Source organism: Coregonus lavaretus (genome assembly GCF_964263955.1).
Source record: "Coregonus lavaretus genome assembly, chromosome: 11".
NCBI lineage: Eukaryota > Metazoa > Chordata > Actinopteri > Salmoniformes > Salmonidae > Coregonus > Coregonus lavaretus.
The window spans coordinates 33,222,497-33,243,713 of record NC_139998.1 but is presented as its reverse complement, the minus strand read 5'-3'; the positions used below and the strand labels follow the sequence as shown (position 1 = coordinate 33,243,713).

Here is a 21,217-nt window from a genome sequence, read left to right as displayed (position 1 = left end):
TCCTCCAGACGTGACGCTTGGCATTCAGGCCAAATAGTTCAGTCTTGGTTTCATCAGACCAGAGAATATTGTTTCTCATGGTCTGAGAGTCTTTAGGTGACTTTTGGCAAATTCCAAGAGGGCTGTCATGTGCCTTTTACTGAGGAGTGGCTTCTGTCTGGCCACTCTACCATAAAGGCCTGATTGGTGGAGTGCTGCAGAGATGGTTGTCCTTCTGGAAGGTTCTCCCATCTCCACAGAGGAACTCTGGAGCTCTTTCAGAGTGACCATCAGGTTCTTAGTCATCTCCCTGACCCCTGATTGCTCAGTTTGGCAAGGTGGCCAGCTCTAGGAAGTGTCTTCCCAACTTCTTCCATTTAAGAATGATGGAGGCCACTGTGTTCTTGGACACGTTCAATGCTGTAGAATGTTTTTAGTACCCTTCCCCAGATCTGTGCCTCGACACAATCCTGTCTCGGCGCTCTATGGACAATTCCTTCGACCTCATGACTTGGTTTTTGCTCTGACATGCACTGTCAGCTGAGGGACCTTATATAGACAGGTGTGTGCCTTTCCAAATAATTTCCAATCAATAATTTACCACAGGTGGACACCAATCAAGTTGTAGAAACATCTCAAGGATGATCAATGGAAACAGGATGCACCCGAGTTCAATTTTGAGTCTTATAGCAAAGGGTCTGAATACTTATGTAAATATGGTATTTCTGTTTTTGCTTTGTCATTATGGGGTATTGTGTGTAGATTGATTAGGAAATTGTTTTATTTAATAAATTTTAGAATAAGGCTGTACCGTAAGAACATGTGGAAAAAGTCAAGGGGTCTGTAAACTTTTCAAATGCATTGTGTATATATATATATACACTACCAGTCAAAAGTTTGGACACACCTACTCATTCAAGGGTTTTTATTTATTTTATTTTTTTCCATTGTAGAATAATAGTAAAGACATCAAAACTATGAAATAACACATATGGAATCATGTAGTAAACAAAAAAGTGTTAAACAAATCAAAATGTGTTTTATATTTGAGATTCTTCAAATAGCCGCCCTTTGCCTTGATGACAGCTTTGCACACTCTAATTTATCCTGTAAGTCGCTCTGGATAAGAGTGTCTGCTAAGAGACTCAAATGTAAATGTAAGCCATTATGAAGGAAGTTTCTTACTAACGTTAGCGGAATTGCTAACTAGCGCTAGCGCAATGACTGGAAGTCTATGGTAACAGCTGATGAAACTACCTCTAACTTCCTTCATACTGGATGCAGATACATACAAATGGTATCAATGAGTTCATCTGACTCTGGGGAAGTAGATAATTGCCAAAATCCCGAAGTATTCCTTTAAAGCTATAGATCTTAAATGTAATTCTGTCCTGAATCATGAGCCTAGACATGCTGGGTATAAATTTGAGTCAGTGGTTGGTGAGGTGATTCAATACTCTGAGTCAGGGCTATGTGAAATGTTTGGTCTGTCTGTATTTGGTCTTTGGCAGTGCTCGGAGCCCTGACCCTGTGCTGGGTAAGCGGTAAGGTTGTGGGGTTGTATGTACCAAACGGGGTGGAACAGCAGAGACGGACTGCATGGGAGAGAAACCTCTCTTTTCAGTGCTGCTGTCAGATGGCCATTTCTTACATAGCTCTGATTTTTCACAAGCAGCAGCTATTGGGAGAAGAGAGGCCTTTTGGACCAAACAGATGGAATGCTCCTGTCTTGTACTGGTTGCAATCTTTTCTCCGTCGGTGGTGTGGCTTGATATCGCTACTAAGAGCTTACCAGCATGGAGAATGTCCTGGGAAATGGTCAGGATCAATGATTAAGCCTCGGGAATGGTGGCCCTGATCCGAACCCTAATCCCAGCTGAAATGCCAGCTCTTGTCCTCGGAATGAAAACTCTCTTAATATTGACATGCACCGGCAAAGTGCAAATGGATCATTATGTCCATGGACATGACATCTCATTGCACCTTAGCATTTCTCTCTTCCACAATGTGGAAGCATACACTGAGGGAAAAAAGTATTTGATCCCCTGCTGATTTTGTACGTTTGCCCACTGACAAAGAAATGATCAGTCTATAATTTTAATGGTAGGTTTATTTGAACAGTGAGAGACAGAATAACAACAAAAAAATCCAGAAAAACGCATGTCAAAAATGTTATAAATTGATTTGCATTTTAATTAGGGAAATAAGTATTTGACCCCTCTGCAAAACATGACTTAGTACTTGGTGGCAAAACCCTTGTTGGCAATCACAGAGGTCAGACGTTTCTTGTATTTGTCCACCAGGTTTGCACACATCTCAGGAGGGATTTTGTCCCACCCCTCTTTGCAGATCTTCTCCAAGTCATTAAGGTTTCGAGGCTGACGTTTGGCAACTCGAACCTTCAGCTCCCTCCACAGATTTTCTATGGGATTAAGGTCTGGAGACTGGCTAGGCCACTCCAGGACCTTAATGTGCTTCTTCTTGAGATACTCCTTTGTTGCCTTGGCCGTGTGTTTTGGGTCATTGTCATGCTGGAATACCCATCTACGACCCATTTTCAATACCCTGGCTGAGGGAAGGAGGTTCTCACCCAAGATTTGACGGTACATGGCCCCATCCATCGTCCCTTTGATGCGGTGAAGTTGTCCTGTCCCCTTAGCAGAAAAACACCCCCAAAGCATAATGTTTCCACCTCCATGTTTGACGGTGGGGATGGTGTTCTTGGGGTCATAGGCAGCATTCCTCCTCCTCCAAACACGGCAAGTTGAGTTGATGCCAAAGAGTTCAATTTTGGTCTCATCTGACCACAACACTTTCACCCAGTTCTCCTCTGAATCATTCAGATGTTCACTGGCAAACTTCAGACGGGCATGTACAGTGGGGAAAAAAAGTATTTAGTCAGCCACCAATTGTGCAAGTTCTCCCACTTAAAAAGATGAGAGAGGCCTGTAATTTTCATCATAGGTACACGTCAACTATGACAGACAAAATGAGAAAAGAAAATCCAAAAAATCACATTGTAGGATTTTTTATGAATTTATTTGCAAACTATGGTGGAAAATAAGTATTTAGTCAATAACAAAAGTTTCTCATTTACATTACATTTCCATTTTAGTCATTTAGCAGACGCTCTTATCCAGAGCGACTTACAGTTAGTGAATACATATATATATTTTTTTTATACTGGCCCCCGTGGGAATCGAACCCACAACCCTGGCGTTGCAAACGCCATGCTCTGTCAACTGAGCTACATCCCTGCCGGCCATTCCCTCCCCTACCCTGGACGACGCTGGGCCAATTGTGCGCCGCCCATGAGTCTCCCGGTCGCGGCCGGCTGCGACAGAGCCTGGATTCGAACCAGGATCTCTAGTGGCACAGTTAGCACTGCGATGCAGGGCCTTAGACCACTGCGCCACTCAGGCGCAGTGGTCAATACTTTGTTCTCAATACTTTGTTATATACCCTTTGTTGGCAATGACACAGGTCAAACGTTTTCTGTAAGTCTTCACAATGTTTTCATACACTGTTGCTGGTATTTTGGCCCATTCCTCCATGCAGATCTCCTCTAGAGCAGTGATGTTTTGGGGCTGTCGCTGGGCAACACAGACTTTCAACTCCCTCCAAAGATTTTCTATGGGGTTGAGATCTGGAGACTGGCTAGGCCACTCCAGGACCTTAAAATGCTTATTACAAAGCCACTCCTTCGTTGCCCGGGCGGTGTGTTTGGGATCATTGTCATGCTGAAAGACCCAGCCACGTTTCATCTTCAATGCCCTTGCTGATGGAAGGAGGTTTTCACTCAGAATCTCACGATACATGGCCCCATTCATTCTTTCCTTTACACGGATCAGTCGTCCTGGTCCCTTTGCAGAAAAACAGCCCCAAAGCATGATGTTTCCACCCCCATGCTTCACAGTAGGTATGGTGTTCTTTGGATGCAACTCAGCATTCTTTGTCCTCCAAACACGACGAGTTGAGTTTTTACCAAAAAGTTATATTTTGGTTTCATCTGACCATATGACATTCTCCCAATCCTCTTCTGGTTTATCCAAATGCACTCTAGCAAACTTCAGACGGGCCTGGACATGTACTGGCTTAAGCAGGGGGACACGTCTGGCACTGCAGGATTTGAGTCCCTGGCGGCGTAGTGTGTTACTGATGGTAGGCTTTGTTACTTTGGTCCCAGCTCTCTGCAGGTCATTCACTAGGTCCCCCCGTGTGGTTCTGGGATTTTTGCTCACCGTTCTTGTGATCATTTTGACCCCACGGGGTGAGATCTTGCATGGAGCCCCAGATCGAGGGAGATTATCAGTGGTCTTGTATGTCTTCCATTTCCTAATAATTGCTCCCACAGTTGATTTCTTCAAACCAAGCTGCTTACCTATTGCAGATTCAGTCTTCCCAGCCTGGTGCAGGTCTACAATTTTGTTTCTGGAGTCCTTTGACAGCTCTTTGGTCTTGGCCATAGTGGAGTTTGGAGTGTGACTGTTTGAGGTTGTGGACAGGTGTCTTTTATACTGATAAGTTCAAACAGGTGCCATTAATACGGGTAACGAGTGGAGGACAGAGGAGCCTCTTAAAGAAGAAGTTACAGGTCTGTGAGAGCCAGAAATCTTGCTTGTTTGTAGGTGACCAAATACTTATTTTCCACCATAATTTGCAAATAAATTCATAAAAAATCCTACAATGTGATTTTCTGGAAAAAAATGCCTCAATTTGTCTGTCATAGTTGACGTGTACCTATGATGAAAATTACAGGCCTCTCTCATCTTTAAGTGGGAGAACTTGCACAATTGGTGGCTGACTAAATACTTTTTTCCCCCACTGTATATGTGCTTTCTTGAGCAGGGGGACCTTGCGGGCGCTGCAGGATTCCAGTCCTTCACGGCGTAGTGTGTTACCAATTGTTTTGTTGGTGACTATGGTCCCAGCTGCCTTGAGATCGTTGACAAGATCCTCCCGTGTAGTTCTGGGCTTATTCCTCACCGTTCTCATGATCATTGCAACTCCACGAGGTGAGATCTTGCATGGAGCCCCAGGCCGAGGGAGATTGACAGTTATTTTGTGTTTATTCCATTTGCGAATAATCGCACCAACTGTTGTCAACTTCTCACCAAGCTGCTTGGCGATGGTCTTGTAGCCCATTCCAGCCTTGTGTAGGTCTACAATCTTGTCCCTGACATCCTTGGAGAGCTCTTTGGTCTTGGCCATGGTGGAGAGTTTGGAATCTGATTGATTGATTGCTTCTGTGGACAGGTGTCTTTTATACAGGTAACAAGCTGAGATTAGGAGCACTCCCTTTAAGAGTGTGCTCCTAATCTCAGCTCGTTACCTGTATAAAAGACACCTGGGAGCCAGAAATCTTTCTGATTGAGAGGGGGTGAAATACTTATTTCGCTCATTAAAATGCAAATCAATTGATACAATTTTTGATATGCGTTTTTCTGGATTTTGTTGTTGTTAATCTGTCTCTCACTGTTCAAATAATCCTACCATTAAAATTTAGACAGATAATTTCTTTGTCAGTGGGCAAACGTACAAAATCAGCAGGGGATCAAATACTATTTCCCCTCACTGTAAGTACTGCAGCTGGAAAGCTGTAGCTTTTTGGAGCTGTTGTCATAGTTTCCTTTCTGCAGCAGTGTGAAGGAAATACATTAGAGGTCTTTGCCATGTGATTGGAATTGAGTATGTATTGATTCAGAATGAACATGAGCCTGGTTTCAATCCGAAAACATAATAATATTAAAACAAAAACATGAAAGTGTGTTTCTGTTAATGCACCACATCTTACGTTAAGCCGAAATGGGATTTTCTATTTTCATACATTAATTTCACCCCTAGAACATTACAGGCAGTGCTAAATGTACACAGTGTTCAACTCTGATAAATGAGGCTTGGCAGAGAGGTTCATCTAGCACATGAGGAGCACAAAAGCCAGTGCTTAAATAAGGGGGAATTAAGGGCTCCACTATTCCTCCTGGAGAGGTCTCGCAGTGGCTCAGTCCCAGTGCTCTGCAGACATGAATCATGATAGATAAGGAGAGTGGACTGAGATAATGTTTGAAGAGCACTGGGCTCCATAAAGTAGTCTGAGTCTTGGTGACCATGACATAAGGCTAGTGAGTGTCTGAATATTCACTCACAAAGTACAGTGTTCTGGTTTTGCAGGCAAATTGTTGTAGCTATATTTTAATTATATATTAATTATATATATTCAGAGAGAGGTTTTTTATAGCAATTCATTTTAAATTGTTCTGTCTGGAATGAGCCATCAGTTTTGGCTCTCATTCAAATACGTAGACCTTGGCTCACAAGAAGACTGTGAACTTTGGATGCTTTGTAAAAAATAAATGATATGGATGTAATTAAAGTAACTGTGATATATACGTATTTGCACACCTAATTAGCAATCCAATGTGGAACTGTTTGTGTGATAAAGTCATACTGCTCAATGCATTAGGGCTGCTTTGCACACGGTTCCACTCTTTCCACGCTCTCTCTATTCCCACTCTGTTGACCATAAAGAATGAGAGCTTGTCAGTATGTGAGGGATGTCACTCTTCTCTCTGTTATGCAATATGCCTGTAGGTTGTGTAGATTCTTTCATTAATGCTGGAGAGTTACAGTCTCTTGAAGAGCAATTACAAGGGATGTTTGTGTGTCAAAAAGTATATTTTAACATATTATTTCTATATTTCTAGAGAACCGTGGAAGCCGTTGGTGTTCCCAGTGGATTACCATTTCCAATTTGTGTTTTTTTCCTTTAAAAAGCATTCTAAACTGTATTTGTTTTATACTAAGGGGCCCTCCAAGTGAAATATGGATTGGAGTTCTTGGAACAACTACCGAGTGAGTGACTGTACTGTAGTCTCTCACATACTGTGGCCCTGCTCTGTTTCCTGAGCCAAAACAATACCAGAGCACCCAGTTTCTGTCCAGGCTCATTAATTATAATTTGCTCTCCTTTCCACTTAATCTATTAGAGGCGCTTGATTCACACCCATTAATCTTTTCTCATTAATGCGTATTCTCTTCTCTCACTGAGACTCAAGTTCCTCTGGTGTTTGCTTAATGACAGTCAGGTCTGATCAGATCTGCCTCACTTGCTCTACGGTTCATTCTAGTGAAAGCACAATTTAGTCAACACAGTTTATTTTGTCTTATGTTCAGATAAAAACTAAATGTTTGAGTGGTACAGACAGACAACCTCTTATGTAACCTTGCTCCCACAGTGGGCAGTGTTAATGACTTTAAAAAATATATTGTACATGTCCTGGGGTCATTCACTGAGGATTTGATGGCAGAAGAACCATTCTGGTTCAGGTAACACACAGAAAACAAATCCACAAAGATGTTTCTGCCAAAAGGCTTGGCTCTGCACTTGTGATAATTTTCTGTGAGGTAAAAATAGTTGTTTCTGTCTTGTAAAAGTGCCCCATTTAGAAACCATTTAAAGGTCTAAAAAGGATGCTGGCACTAATTACATTTAAGTATTTTCTTCAACAGCAATTTTTAGGCATGGTCGTCTGTACAAATGTACACTACAGTTATTCTGCATGTTGCTTTTGTGCACAACTGGCTGTAGGCCATGTCAAATTAGCTTCAAGGAGCATGTTTCTCCTCCGTTAGGCCCTAGTTACTGCCTACACATCCACGGTTGTGCTACAAAAGATTTTCATTTTGGACGGATTCCCTGCGATGATATCATTGGCCTCTGATCATTATCAGAGAGCTATGTTGCTGCACCTTTTACAGTCATATCAAGCAAGATAGGACCCTCCCCCTCCCAAACACCAGCCCAGATATTGCCTCACTTGATTTGCCCGCCCACTCCCACAATGGTTTCTGAGTAGAGCCAAGAAGAGAAGAAACCTCTGTGTGGAAATCCACAACCAGAGTTTGCCTTTCAGAAAATAATGTATCTTTCTCAGAAATAAAGAATTCTGATTTACACTGACTTATCACATTTTCGATAGTGAAGATACTTTCTTTGCAACTATTGTTGAATCAGATTGTACCCGTCCTCCAATGAACCTACGCTTATGTTAACGAATTGGATGTTTTGCCATAAGCAAATGCAGGTTCTGCTATTTTTAGGGTTTGAGCATTTACATTGCTAATTATATGCGTGCACCTTGGATTTTGCAGCAGTCACTTCCAGTATAAGATGAAAGCGAGTGCTGGGAGCGATAGTAGCTTGCGTTGCGTATGCTGTTGATTCAGCTGTGAGATACCATTGTATGTCCCATAACTGTTTATTTGGCCGTGTATTGTGGGGGTTCTTATCTGTAGCTAGAGAGGTGATTGTTCCATTATTTCACAGAGCGAGGTCCTGCTTATTCTGCAGCTGGCTTGTGTTTCACTGGGCTCTATACAACACAATGGAGTACTCAGTTACTTGTTGAAGTGTGTCACTGATCTGTTGATGAAATAATAGATAGCATAGATTCTTTCATCCCTCTGTTTCTCGTTATTTTTTTACTATCTGTAATAAAAATACAAACAAGATGAATAATGGATCAAAACGAGTTATAAAGTGCTGTTGAATTTGCTAATACTCCCACGTTGATACCATAGCATAGCATTTCATTGATTTCATTGGATATATACCTCACATCAGTCCCATTCCATATAGGCATGGTGTGACATGCACTGTACTGGTCCTTCTCCTGATCAGCTCTGAGATGGTGTCATTGACCCTGTGCTTTCTTTTACTTTGTTTTAGAGCTGCTGCCACAGGAAATTACTCTGGGTGGGGGGTAAACCAGCCTTATGACTCATTCTTCTGTAAATCTACCATTAGAGTAAAAAATGAAATTACAGTTCACACAAATGTATATAGTACTATGAATACAGTACTATGAGTACATAGATAGTCTTGCGTAAACAGACATAGTATTCCCATATTGTCACTTAAAATAAAATACCATAATCTTTTAGCAAAGTGTTTTACCCAACTGTAATGGCATGCTATTCCCACCTTAAACAGCAGTCACAGTACATTTGTTAAGTGAATTACTCCTCATCCCAGGATATAAGGAGTTGACTTTGATATCGTCACTCACAGCAAGAATGAAAGGCTCATCAATTCTGAAATGGACGTCTTATTTTGGTAAATGTGCAGGAAACTTATCAGAGTCTATTAAAACTTCCCAGAGGGTTGGGAACACTTAACGTTGCGTGCTATAGCAAGCTATGCAGCTTTAAATGGTTGGAGATTTGGCAGATGCCTGTTGTTGTAGTGGCTCACAGTCCCGTGATGGCTTCTGTCTCTGTGTCTCTCCAGGGAGCAGCTTTGTCAACTCCAGGGGCTCTCCGGGACTCCTGGGCACACCCAGCGGGAACGGCCTGGGGAAAGTCATGCCCACCAAGTCTCCACCGCCCCCTGGAGTGAACATGGGGATGGGAAACCGCAAGCCAGACCTGAGAGTGGTGATCCCCCCATCCAGCAAAGGCATGATGCCCCCACTGGTGAGTAGCCTACAGTCCCCACTCCTCACTGCACATGAGCAGACTGTAGGAACACTCTGTATCTCTCTCAGTCCCAGGGCCGGCTCAGATTCTGCCTCAGAAGCATTCTCCTTTCCCCTCACGTGTGCAACAGAGGGAGTTTTATTTTCCCTTCACAGGATCGTGATGGTATCATTGTGGTATAGCGTGAAATGTTGGAAATGTTTTGGAGCAGGAGACAAGGTCCTCTCTGCCTGAGGATATCAGTGCTGTCTGAGGACCTCTTTCTTCTTGGTAGGTCTGGTTTACGTGCAGCTTAGATTCACTTCCATCAACAAATCAGCGAGTGGCATTCGTTCTTATTTGATCACCTACAGGAGCTAGACTCTGGACAGTGCCAAGAACACAAACAGCACTATAGCTACTTGGGCTATATTTCTGAGGCCCAGTCACTCAATTATTCATATTGAAATTATAGGCCCTCTCTAATTATTATAATTAAGGTGCAGAGAGCTCTGACCACATTGAGCACCTGAGGCTACACTAGACTGCCATGGCCATAAATCAAAATGGGAAGAAAGAGAAAGGGGAAAAAAGTATTCAGAAATTGGCCAGTAATTGACTCTTTCCAACCTGCATGTTGCTGGAGCTCTCAGCAACGGGAGTTCCTCCAAGACACGGAGGCGTTGTTTGGTAAATATACCTGTGGTTACCGTGGCGTGGGCACCCCTGATCCATCCACCAGCCTGGAGCAGGGGATCAACACGTGTATGGTACTGTTACCATGCCAGCATCTGGAAGTGGTAGAGCTCCACACCTCACAAAGACAAAGCATTATTTTAGATCTAACTGGTAGAATGGTTCAGACAGAGAGAATTTAGAAGTCCTGAATGTGTCAGTAGTATTGAGATGAAAGGGAGGGCCTGCTCTGCTCTGTCAGTGTAAACGCAACGTTCCAGATAGGTTAAGGCTGTGGGGGCTGGCAGGTCTGCAGACAGCCTGTCATTAGGCCATAATGGTATTAAATTAATCACATCTCAGTGTGACAGAGTGAGGATGAAGGCTTAATCAGGGGCCCAGTGTGAGCCAGATAATATCTTGTCGCCCTTGTCGTGTCTTCCTGACGATATTGATTGAGTGTGGGTATTAAGACAGTCCTGGCCAGGGCAGTCTGTCCCTCAGCACAGGGAAGATGGAAGAAGGGCTTCCAGTTAGCCTCTTGTCTAGCGGAACAGTAGGCCTCACATACAGAGAGACCCCTGTAATCTACTAGGTGAAACAAAAATGCACAATATGCAGGCTTAGTAATATGCAGGCTTAGTAGTACTGTATCAATATATTACATTGACTGTTACCTCGTTGACTACTTTACATGAGCTACAAAGGTTTTGTTACATTACAGTTTGCATTGAGTTGACCTAACTAGTCAGTTTTAGTTTCTTGAACACAGTTTATTTGAAAGTGGAGAGCCTTCCAAATGAGTCACGTTATACCCTCAGGATTGATGATGTAATTAGATTGACAGAGTTATGTATTGATGCATGAGAGGTTAAGAACTTATTCAATGTGAGGTTAAGTCCAAGTCATGAAGTGTGTTTGCTGACTTAAACTCCTTACCTTAGAGTTTACCCATTTCGGTTTTACATCAGTAACCTTTTGAGTAGCGAATAGTGATGGATCCAAAATGATAGGTCAAACTCTGAAATGGTCACAAACACAATGCTAAAGTGTTATAACATGGTCATTTAGCAGACACTTTTATCCAAAGCATTGTACAGTATTGCATTCAAGTATTTCAGGGAAGTTCATGAGTCCACAAAGAAATTGATTGACATTGCATTTGACAAAGAGGGTTTCGCAAGGTAACATGAATAGCAGAGGACAGAGGGAATTTTTAATGGCACGTCTAGATGACTTTTACTCGTGGAATACAATCAGGCAATTAGGACTTTGGTTTTCAACATCAAAAGGGTGACTGTAGAAGCTATCCTGACCTTCTCTTGTAACCCTGCCTCTCTTCTTCTCTTCTGTTGAGAGCAGTCAGAGGAAGAGGAAATGGATTTGGTGAGTTTTAAGAAATGCCTGAGAAAAATGGCTGAATGAGCACGCTTTAAATTTCATCGTAACAACAGAAAGAGGCAGATAGATCAGTAATACGTGTTCAGGGGTGACAGCTGTACTTGAACTGTAGATTTGAATAACTTGAACTGAGTTTATTTAATTTGATTGAATGCATTTTCTTTTTATAAAGACTAAATTGAGAAATGAACAGCAGCATCAGTGTGTCACTGCGTGTTTTAGGCCTGGCCTATTAAAGATGCCTCAACCTGTCTAATGTGCTGTGCACCGCCACTCCCATGTGTTGTTCAGGGAATTCCAGTCATCCTGCTGGGGTTTGTGTGTGTTTCTGTTTGTTTGCGAGTGAGCACACGATGCACATGTTCACAAGAACAAGCAAACATGTCATTATCAATCTTGTGTCTGGTTACTTCAAGAAAGTAGTTTGGACACACATCATCAAATATTATTTAGTGAAAACGAAAGGTTTCATAATATCAATACAATTCCAAAGTAACTTCCCAAGAAGGGATTTCAGATCTAGGATTTATTTTTCTCATGGGGAGGGATTGTATTGAAGCTTGCTTTTGATGATGTCACCTCGTTGGAGAGAATATGAGCAGCGGATATTTATCAAACTGTCATGATGCAATATTGCCTCAAATGTAACCCTCAGCTGGACTATATTACAAGTAACCATATCATATGATAAGGATATGCCTTATGTGTTTGCTACACTGATTAAGTAAAGGTGTCTCTTGATGTTATTCCCACCCAGCTCATGCTAAATATCATTTTGCATCTGTCAGGTGCTAGCAAATACAGTGCCTTCAGAAAGTATTCAGACCCGTTGACTTTTTCCACATTTTGTTAGGTTACAGCCTTATTCTAAAGTAGATTAAATTGTTTTTTTTCTTCATCATTCTACACACAATACCTCATAATGACAAAGCAAAAACAGGTTTTTAGAAATGTTCGCAAATGTATTGAAAATAAAAAACGGAAATATAACATTTACATAAGTATTCAGACCCTTTACTCAGTACTTTGTTGAAGCATCTTTGGCAGAGATTACAGCCTTGAGTCTTCTTTGGTATGACGCTACAAGCTTGGCACACCTGTATTTGGGGAGTTTCTCCCATTCTTCTATGCAGATCCTCTCAAGCTCTGTCAGGTTGGATGGGGAGCATCGCTGCACAGCTATTTTCAGGTCTCTCCAGAGATGTTAGATCGGGTTCAATTCCGGGCTCTGGCTGGACCACTCAAGGACATTCAGAGACTTGTCCTGAAGCCACTCTACATTGTCTTGGCTGTGTGCTTAGGGTCATTGTCCTGTTGAAGGTGAACCTTCGCCCCAGTCTGAGGTCCTGAGCGCTCTGGAGCAGGTTTTCATCAAGGATCTCTCTGTACTTTGCTCTGTTCATCTTTCCCTCGATCCTGACTAGTCTCCCAGTCCCTGCCGCTGAAAAACATCCCCACAGCATGATGCTTCCACCACCATGCTTCACTGTAGGGATGGTGCCAGGTTTCCTCCAGACATGAGGCTTGGCATTCAGGCCAAAGAGTTCAATCTTGGTTTCATCAGAGCAGAGAATCTTGTTTCTCTTTGTCTGAGAGTCCTTTAGGTGCCTTTTGGCAAACTCCAAGCGGGCTGTCATGTGCCTTTTACTGAGGAGTGGCTTCCGTCTGGCCACTCTACCATAAAGGCCTGATTGGTGGAGTGCTGCTGAGATGGTTGTCCTTCTGGAAGGTTCTCCCATCTCCACAGAGGAACTCTGGAGCTCTGTCAGAGTGATCATTGGGTTCTTGGTCAACTCCCTGACCAAGGTCCTTCTCCCCTGATTGCTCAGTTTGGCCGGGCGGCCAGCTCTAGAAAGAGTCTTGGTGGTTCCAAACGTCTTCCATTTAAGAATGATGGAGGCCACTGTGTTCTTGGGGACCTTCAATGCTGCAGACATTTTTTGGTACCCTTCCCCAGATCTGTGCCTCGACACAATCCTGTTTCGGAGCTCTACGGACAATTCCTTCGATCTCATGTCTTGGTTTCTGCTCTGACATGCACTGTCAACTGTAGGACCTTATATAGACAGGTGTGTGCCTTTCCAAATCATGTCCAATCAATTGAATTTACCACAGGTGGACTCCAATCAAGTTGTAGAAACATCTCAAGGATGATCAATGGAAACAGGATGCACCTGAGCTCAATTTTGAGTCTCATAGCAAAGGGTCTGAATACTTATGTAAATAAGGTGTTTCTGGTTTTTATTTGTAATACATTTGCAAACATTTCTAAAAACCTGTTTTCGCTTTATCATTATGGGGTATTGTGTATAGATTGATGACAATGTTTTTTAATTCAATCAATTTTAGAATAAGGATGTAACGTAACAAAATGTAGAAAAAGGGAAGGGGTCTGAATACTTTCCGAATGCACTGTATGTCTCACTTTTAGATCAGAACGAACAAGTGTAGCATTCAAAGTTGATATTAGAGGTACATAATGGACAGAATGTTATATCCTCAGAAGATTTTAATAAAGCATGCATAGATCTATAAATTGTGGAAAATTAGGCCAGTGTGTGTGTGGGCCTGATGAGTGTAGTTGGCTGCCTCAGAGCTTGTGTGGTCCTGTTGCTGCTGCTTGAAGGCACTGCGTTGTGTGTGACTGTGTGCTTGGAATAGCATGCCAGCCACTGCACCCAGGATTGCGGTTTTAAAGGAGTTAGTAGTAGCTACTGTATATTGTCCAAATTTAGGACCTGTCTCTTTTTGTGTTAGTCTTAAGAAATCTGCAATTTTTGGTAGCCAATGAATTGACCATTGCTTTATACACATTCTGTAAACAATTTGAGTGCTGAAGAGCATTTGCCTTAGCTTGTAAGGAAAATTGAATACGAAAAAGATTGCATATCAGCACCAATCCCACTGCTGTATATGGTAAAACAATATTTTACTTCAAAACTATACTCCCTTTGCTGATTATGTATAATCCATAATCCCTACATTGCATATCTGTTAAGAGATTCATCCACAAACAACAGCCCTCTTCTCAATATTGGACAAAAACATGCAATGTCTTTACTTGATGGGATTGAGTTTGACGCTTATTGCGTGTATTGTCAAGCCGTTGTCATATGACAAGCCTCAATATGTTATCTGGATTGTAACTACACATGTGACATGAAGCTACAGTGCCACCTCTTGTTTGAAAGTAGTATCGCAACACATTTGTCCACTGGCACAATATTAATGGTCTTTATCAAGTTAGTGCTTAAAAACATTTTAAAACGTAATCTATAACAACTGACATTTTGTATACTTTGGGTTCACTACAGTAAGCCCTTTAATACCATACTATGTTGCTTTGTTCATGAAATCTGTTTTTTCCCGGTTCTGTTTGCAGAACACCCAAAGGCTAAGCAGCTCCCAGTCCCAGCCACTGGCCACCCCAGTAGTGTCTGTCACCACCCCCAGCCTGCCCCCCCAAGGCCTGGTCTACTCAGGCATGCCCACCGCTTACAACACCGGTGAGTCTACCCCTCTGTCCCTTGCCACGGCTGCCTCAGCCCTGCCTGCTTGGCTGTTACTGATTGGTCTGGTCTCCTGTGGTGAGAGGTGTTGCTGCAGTAGCAGTGGGAGTGTGTGTAACTCACTGTTCTCTGGTGCTGTTGTTGTTGCAGAGTACTCCCTGAGCAGTGCAGAGATCTCCTCCCTACAGGGCTTTGGCTCTCCAGGGCTCTCTCTGGGCACCATGTCGGCATGGCAACAACATCAACTGGGTCAGGCAGCTCTCAGCTCTTTGGTGTGAGTAACACACTAGCAAACACATGCACACACATTAAGAAACCCACACTCATGTATAGAATATACAGTACATGCACAGACATTATATACACATTCAAAGTACATGTGGTCCTCTGTAGCTCAGCTGGTAGAGCACGGCGCTTGTAATGCCAAGGTAGTGGGTTCGATCCCCGGGACCACCCATACACAAAAATGTATGCACGCATGACTGTAAGTCGCTTTGGATAAAAGCATCTGCTAAATGGCATATTATTATTATTATTACATAGCTTGAACTCCTTCAGCTATCCCTTTTCCAACCACCACTCCAAGAACCTGATCTATGTCACTTTCCAAATGGCCACTGAGCCCATGCTGTTCCTCTCCACAGGGGTGGTGGTCACCTACCTCAGGGCTCCAACCTCTCTATCAACACCAGCCAAAACATCAATATCAAGTCAGAGCCCATCTCCCCTCCGCGGGAGCGCGTCACCCCCTCTGGCTTCCACCAGCAGCAGCAACAGCAGCGGCATCAGCAACAGCAGCAGGCGTCCAGCCGGCAGGACCTGGGAAGCTCGCCAGTGGACAGCCTCAGCTCCTCCTGCAGCTCGTACGACGGCAGCGACCGTGAGGACCACCGGCCAGACTTCCACTCCTCCTCCATGGGGCTGAGCAGACCCCCAGCCGGCACCGAGGACAACAGGGCGAGCCCTTCTGTCAAGCGCATGCGCATGGACACCTGGGTGACATAGAGCCACCTGGTCAAGCCTCCAGTCACCAGCTAGTCCGAGGGAGGGAGGGAGGGAGGGAGGGAGGGAGGGAGGGGATATACATGGGGGAGAGATGGAGGGGGTAGGAAAGGTCCTGATAGTTATCATTATAATATTATTATTTAACTCCATTTCATTTTGTAAGAAGGAGAATGGCAAATACAATTAAAGGACATATCTAAATTAAATAAGTCTCACATTAATAAGAAAAGCATTCAAGTAGTTGGACTGAATTATGTACACAAACAGACGTTATCAGGTACTGGGTGCGAATCAGATTATGTTTGCAGGAGTCCGATGTTCAAAGGAGAAAAAAAAGAAATATTAAACAATCTAGTTTATTGTAGTCACAGGTCTAGTCTGGCACTTACTTGTAGTTGCTGTTTTTGCTGTTGTGGTTGCAAGTTGCAAACAATCAAAGAAAGTCAGAGTGTTGCCTATTGGCTGAGGGCCCCTGCTTGTGGCGTCCACTGTTAGAGCTCATGTTTCACAACATGATGATGTAACCACATACACCTTTAATCTCATACAATGTTGACTCAATTTGTCTCTTCTATTAAATTATTAAATCAAATCGGTGACATCTAATTTTAAAACAAAATCGACCTTAGAGACACTACAACAGAGTTGTTGTTTTTAATTTGAAAGAGGTAGAATTTCTCTCGTGGGGTTTGAGACAGGAAAAGCTATCATGTATGGGAAGGACATGGCTCAAAGTCATGTGATTAGTTCTAAAAGAGATAGGAAAAAGTATATTGCAATAATAACATATTCATTTTATAATCTGATATGGGAAATTAAGATAATGGGAAATCATCCAGTTGAACTGGTAGCATAGTAATAGTAAGAAATATTCTCATTGCTCCAACAATTCATTGGTAATGTAAGCCAAAGCTGTACTGTATGTTTATTTCTGTTATTTTGTAGCTATGGTTTCCAGCAATTCTCTCAAAAACAATTGTTTATCTTAGTTATGTTTTTACTGTGCTCTGTTACAACCAATATAAAGACATGCAAGCCAGATCTTGAATCAATATCTAAAGCCATGAACACTTGCTGTTCTGTTTGTAAAATTCTAAATTTGAGCCAAATGTTTTATTTTGTTATGTAAATAGCAACTTTAATATTTATCACCTTGGTGTAGCTAAGTACGTATGTATTGTACCATCACCAGATTCAAGAAAAAGGTATATTTTTGTGGATTACTGCCATGTTTACCCAGCAAGATCCTTATTAAGTAGATTAGTCACTGGTTAATATTTACTATTTTGTTAATTATACTGTACTTTCTTCAACATTTTGTTATTACCGTTTTAATCAGTGGATTTATTTCCAGAGAGTAGTTTTTGGGGTAGTTTTCCCTTTAATAGTGGTGAATGTCTGTCCCTAGGAAATTGTAATAACAGTGCTGTGAGGTTAAAGTTCCTGTATACCGTATGTTGTGAAGGATAATCACAATGCTAAGGTTACTTCTATTGTGTTAACTATTTACCTGCAGCTGCTGGATACTCTGCCAACTTTCAAACCCAAGGTCCCATCTCAGCATTGAAAAACCGTCCATTGTGATTGTGCTTAGCTCAATTGAAAGACATGCCATTTCATGAACCATGCCAATAAACCTATTTATGGTTAATTAAATTATCCATTTATATATCACTCTGGTGAATTTAATTAAATTAAATTACAAACGTTGTAAATATCATAGCCTAAATGTAGATCTCAGTCATGATTATGTATAAAATTAATACGTTTTATAAAATGGCACAGTAAAATACCCTTTGTAAACGCCCCATCACTAGTAGGAAATGAATAATCCAGAAATCATGATGTCATAAGCAGGGTGTAGTACTGGTGAGGGGCAGCAGCCATTTTCTGTTTCACTGTTGTATGTTTGCCTGTGTGAGCATATCAGACCATGCAGAGACAGTCATTGTCTGTTACAGGTGGCCCTGGCTTGCATTATACCCCATCCTCACAGTGGCAAAGTGTCAGAGGATTCAGCAGCTAAAACATAGGAGAGACAATGCAACTGAATTGACTTGATCTCACACTGCTGGATTGCACACATTTGTATGAGAAGTGTGCTGTACAAAAGGAGTATCTCTTTACATTTGCTATATTTTCCCTTGTGTGTTTCTCCTCCACACCCACCTCCACCCCTTTCATTTGATCCATAGCAGTTGGTGATAAGCCAATAGTGATCTATGTAGTTTCCAACTCGTACTCTGTCCAGATGCGGCCCCAACAAAATGTCACTTAAAGGGTCCAGTCTACTATTAGATGTTATTGCAAGTCCAATATAGTCACCCTCAGTACTAGAATGAAGATTTGCAAAGATGATGTGCTTAGGGCCTGCAGGGCCTGAGCAGATGAAAATATGACTGTTAACCTCTAGTCCTTAAGTGCCACTGTGTGAGGGAGCTGGATAGGCAGTTGCACATCAAATTGAATTCATCTAAACCTTTTTGAACACACATTATTTTCCTCAGTCTTGATCAATTCAGAAATATTTTTGAAATGCATAAGAAACACAACACAACTTATTAATATCAAATTGAACATTTCAGGTTACAGAATAGCAATAATACCATTACACTATTCTTACAAGACAGAAGCAGTCTTTTTTCATAGCTTCATCACACAATTACATGCACACTTTAGCACTTGATAGGATATCAGGGAATTTTTCTAGCTTCACTCTTTATATGCACGGTTAGAAAATAGCCTTATCCCAAAGAATCACTCGTTATAAATCAAGAAAAGCCTCACAAAGCTCCAAACTTACACCCCTACAGCTAAAGAAGCTGACATACATTACAGTACATAGACTAAATAGTCTTGCCCACCCTGCACTCCCCTAAAATCAGATTCACACAAGGAATGTATTGAGAATGTAAAGGGATAGACTTGCTCTTTTGGTCTATGTGCTGTGTAAAAACATGCACAACTGTTGAATGTGAAAGAACATGATTTAAGGAGACAACAGAACTTTGTTTAAAGTACTTTCTTCACTTTGCTTAGCAAGAGTAGGCCTACACTGCTTTGCTTTATGGCTTTTATAAACAGAGCTATGTATTTGGTAATTGTTTGTAGTTAATAGGTCACTTCAAGAAGCTGTTTGCGGTTTGGATGCTCAAACCGTTTGGCGGCACAAGCTGGACTTTGTTGCCATGAATGAAACAAACTGTTTCAAAATCAAGAGAGAATTTTAAGTTAATCTGCATTTTATTTCCCTTGAATGTGTTGTTTTATCTTCATTATACAATAAATATTCTAGTGAACTTTTTATTTAATGACTAAGATACCATGCTAGAGATTGTTGTACAAATTTGTATTCTACATTCACTAAAGTAAAACTATTGTAGGTTCTCTCACTCATCCTGTATAAAATGAAGTGAACAACTCTCATACCTAGATTTTGTCCACCTGTGAAGTCCCAAACAATAGAGACTGTCAGCTTTATTAAACACCTCAATGTATGCTTAAACACTAACTCTATGTGCCTTTATATGGGAGTGATGGAGAGGAAAGTGTCCTAATTATTTACATGCATCAATTTATGTTCACAAAAGGTCAGCACAAGTTGGCTCTCATAATACAGAAGTGCAGGAAGTGCGTTTTCAAACCGAATAGTTCACATTGGCATTGATCTTTTTGGAAAAACATCATGCAGACACTACAGGCTATTATACACTGAGTATACAAAACCTTTAAAAAACACCTGCTTTTTCCATGACATAGACTGACCAAGTGAAAGCTATGATCCCTTATTGATGTCACTTGTTAAATCCACTTCAAGGGGAGGAGACAGGTTAAAGAAGGATTTGAGACAATTGAGGAACGGATTGTGGATGTGTGCCATTCAGAGGGTGAATGGGTAAGAACGGGGTATGGTAGTAGGTGCCAGGCGCACTGGTTTGTGATGAGAACTGCAATGCTGCTGGGTTTTTCACGCTCAACAGTTTCCTGTGAGTATCAAGAATGGTCCACCACCCAAAGGACATCCAGCCAACTTGACAAATCTGTGGGAAGCATTGGAGTCAACATGGGCCAGCATCCCTATGGAACGCTCGAGTCCATGCCCCGATGAATAGAGTCTGTTCTGAGGGCAAAACATTATTACTACCAGTAAAATAGAGGAACCTACTATCAGGGTGTGTGAAGCATAAGGAGTCTAATGCAGTCAGGTGCAACATGCTGTTGTTTATTTACAGGTTTTGGGCTAGAAGGTAAGCTGGATCCACAAGTATATACAAGACGTTGATGAACTCTGTCCTACGTGGACTTTCAAAATAACAAACAATAATCGAAATAGCCAATACCTGAAGCTATGACTGGCTTCTGCAGAGTGCCTCCAAACTAGGCAGAGCGCCTATAACTGAACAGGTAGGCTATTTCATCAATAATATGTAATTCTATAATCAATATTTATCAGAAGCCAATATACCAAATAGCCAATATTTCACAATATCAGGATATACCCTGTAAAATCACAATCATTCAACGGATAAAGATACTAGGAAAACACCCCTCAACATAGCATCTAATCAGTCCACAAACAATCTGCAAGGAGAGTAGCCCAAAGGCCGGCAGATGGCGATATTGAGTCGTTTCATTTTACCATCCAAAGGTAATGTTAGCAGCTGGCTATACACTGGTGTCCCCCGTGGACCGGTTCGTAAATACAACATTCTCCATTCAGGCTGCAAAGGCGTCAATTTCCTCCTTAACTCGATTTCATGACGAGAAGGCAGAAAACCTGGAAAATATGCATGCTTTCTTTTTCAAACACCAGTTTCCACCACAGAGTACGAGTGTATAGGTATCGGCATACATTCCCTTTGGACGGTAAGATAAAATGACTCAATATCACCATATGCCAGCCTTTGGGCTAGAAGGTGAGTAGGCAGCAGGTCAGTAATACAACGTACTTTAAACTCTCATAAACAATGTTAATACAATTGAAGTCGGAAGTTTACATACACCTTAGCCAAATACATTTAAACTCCGTTTTTCACAATTCCTGACATTTAATACTAGTACAAATTCCCTGTCTTACGTCAGTTACGATCACCACTTTATTTTAAGAATGTGAAATGTCAGAATAATAGAAGAGAGAATTATTTATTTCAGCTTTAATTTCTTTCATCACATTCCCAGTGGGTCAGAAGTTT

General features: G+C 41.8%; 2 protein-coding genes across 7 annotated transcripts in view; both read left to right on the top strand.

Moving 5' to 3' along the window:
• The window catches only part of LOC311136867 (myocyte-specific enhancer factor 2A-like), a 120,378-nt gene extending 104,320 nt beyond the window's left edge, over positions 1-16,058 (top strand). For all 3 annotated transcript variants that reach the window (XM_084171174.1, XM_084171173.1, XM_084171175.1), the window contains 4 exons: positions 9,269-9,453; positions 14,894-15,017; positions 15,171-15,294; positions 15,665-16,058. In XM_084171174.1, coding sequence (XP_084027300.1) covers positions 9,269-9,453; positions 14,894-15,017; positions 15,171-15,294; positions 15,665-16,025 — 794 coding nt within the window. In that variant the 3' untranslated portion in view covers positions 16,026-16,058. The remainder of the gene's footprint in view (positions 1-9,268; positions 9,454-14,893; positions 15,018-15,170; positions 15,295-15,664) is intronic.
• A 4,744-nt stretch (positions 16,059-20,802) lies between these two features.
• Positions 20,803-21,217, top strand: part of LOC311137412 (multiple C2 and transmembrane domain-containing protein 2-like) — a 46,375-nt gene continuing 45,960 nt past the window's right edge. For 2 of the 4 annotated variants that reach the window (XM_084171894.1, XM_084171889.1), the window contains exon 1: positions 20,874-20,956. The gene's annotated coding sequence lies outside the window, so the exon portion shown is untranslated. Of the gene's footprint in view, positions 20,957-21,217 lie in introns of all 4 variants that reach the window. The other 2 variants (XM_084171892.1, XM_084171890.1) reach the window with 2 other exon arrangements.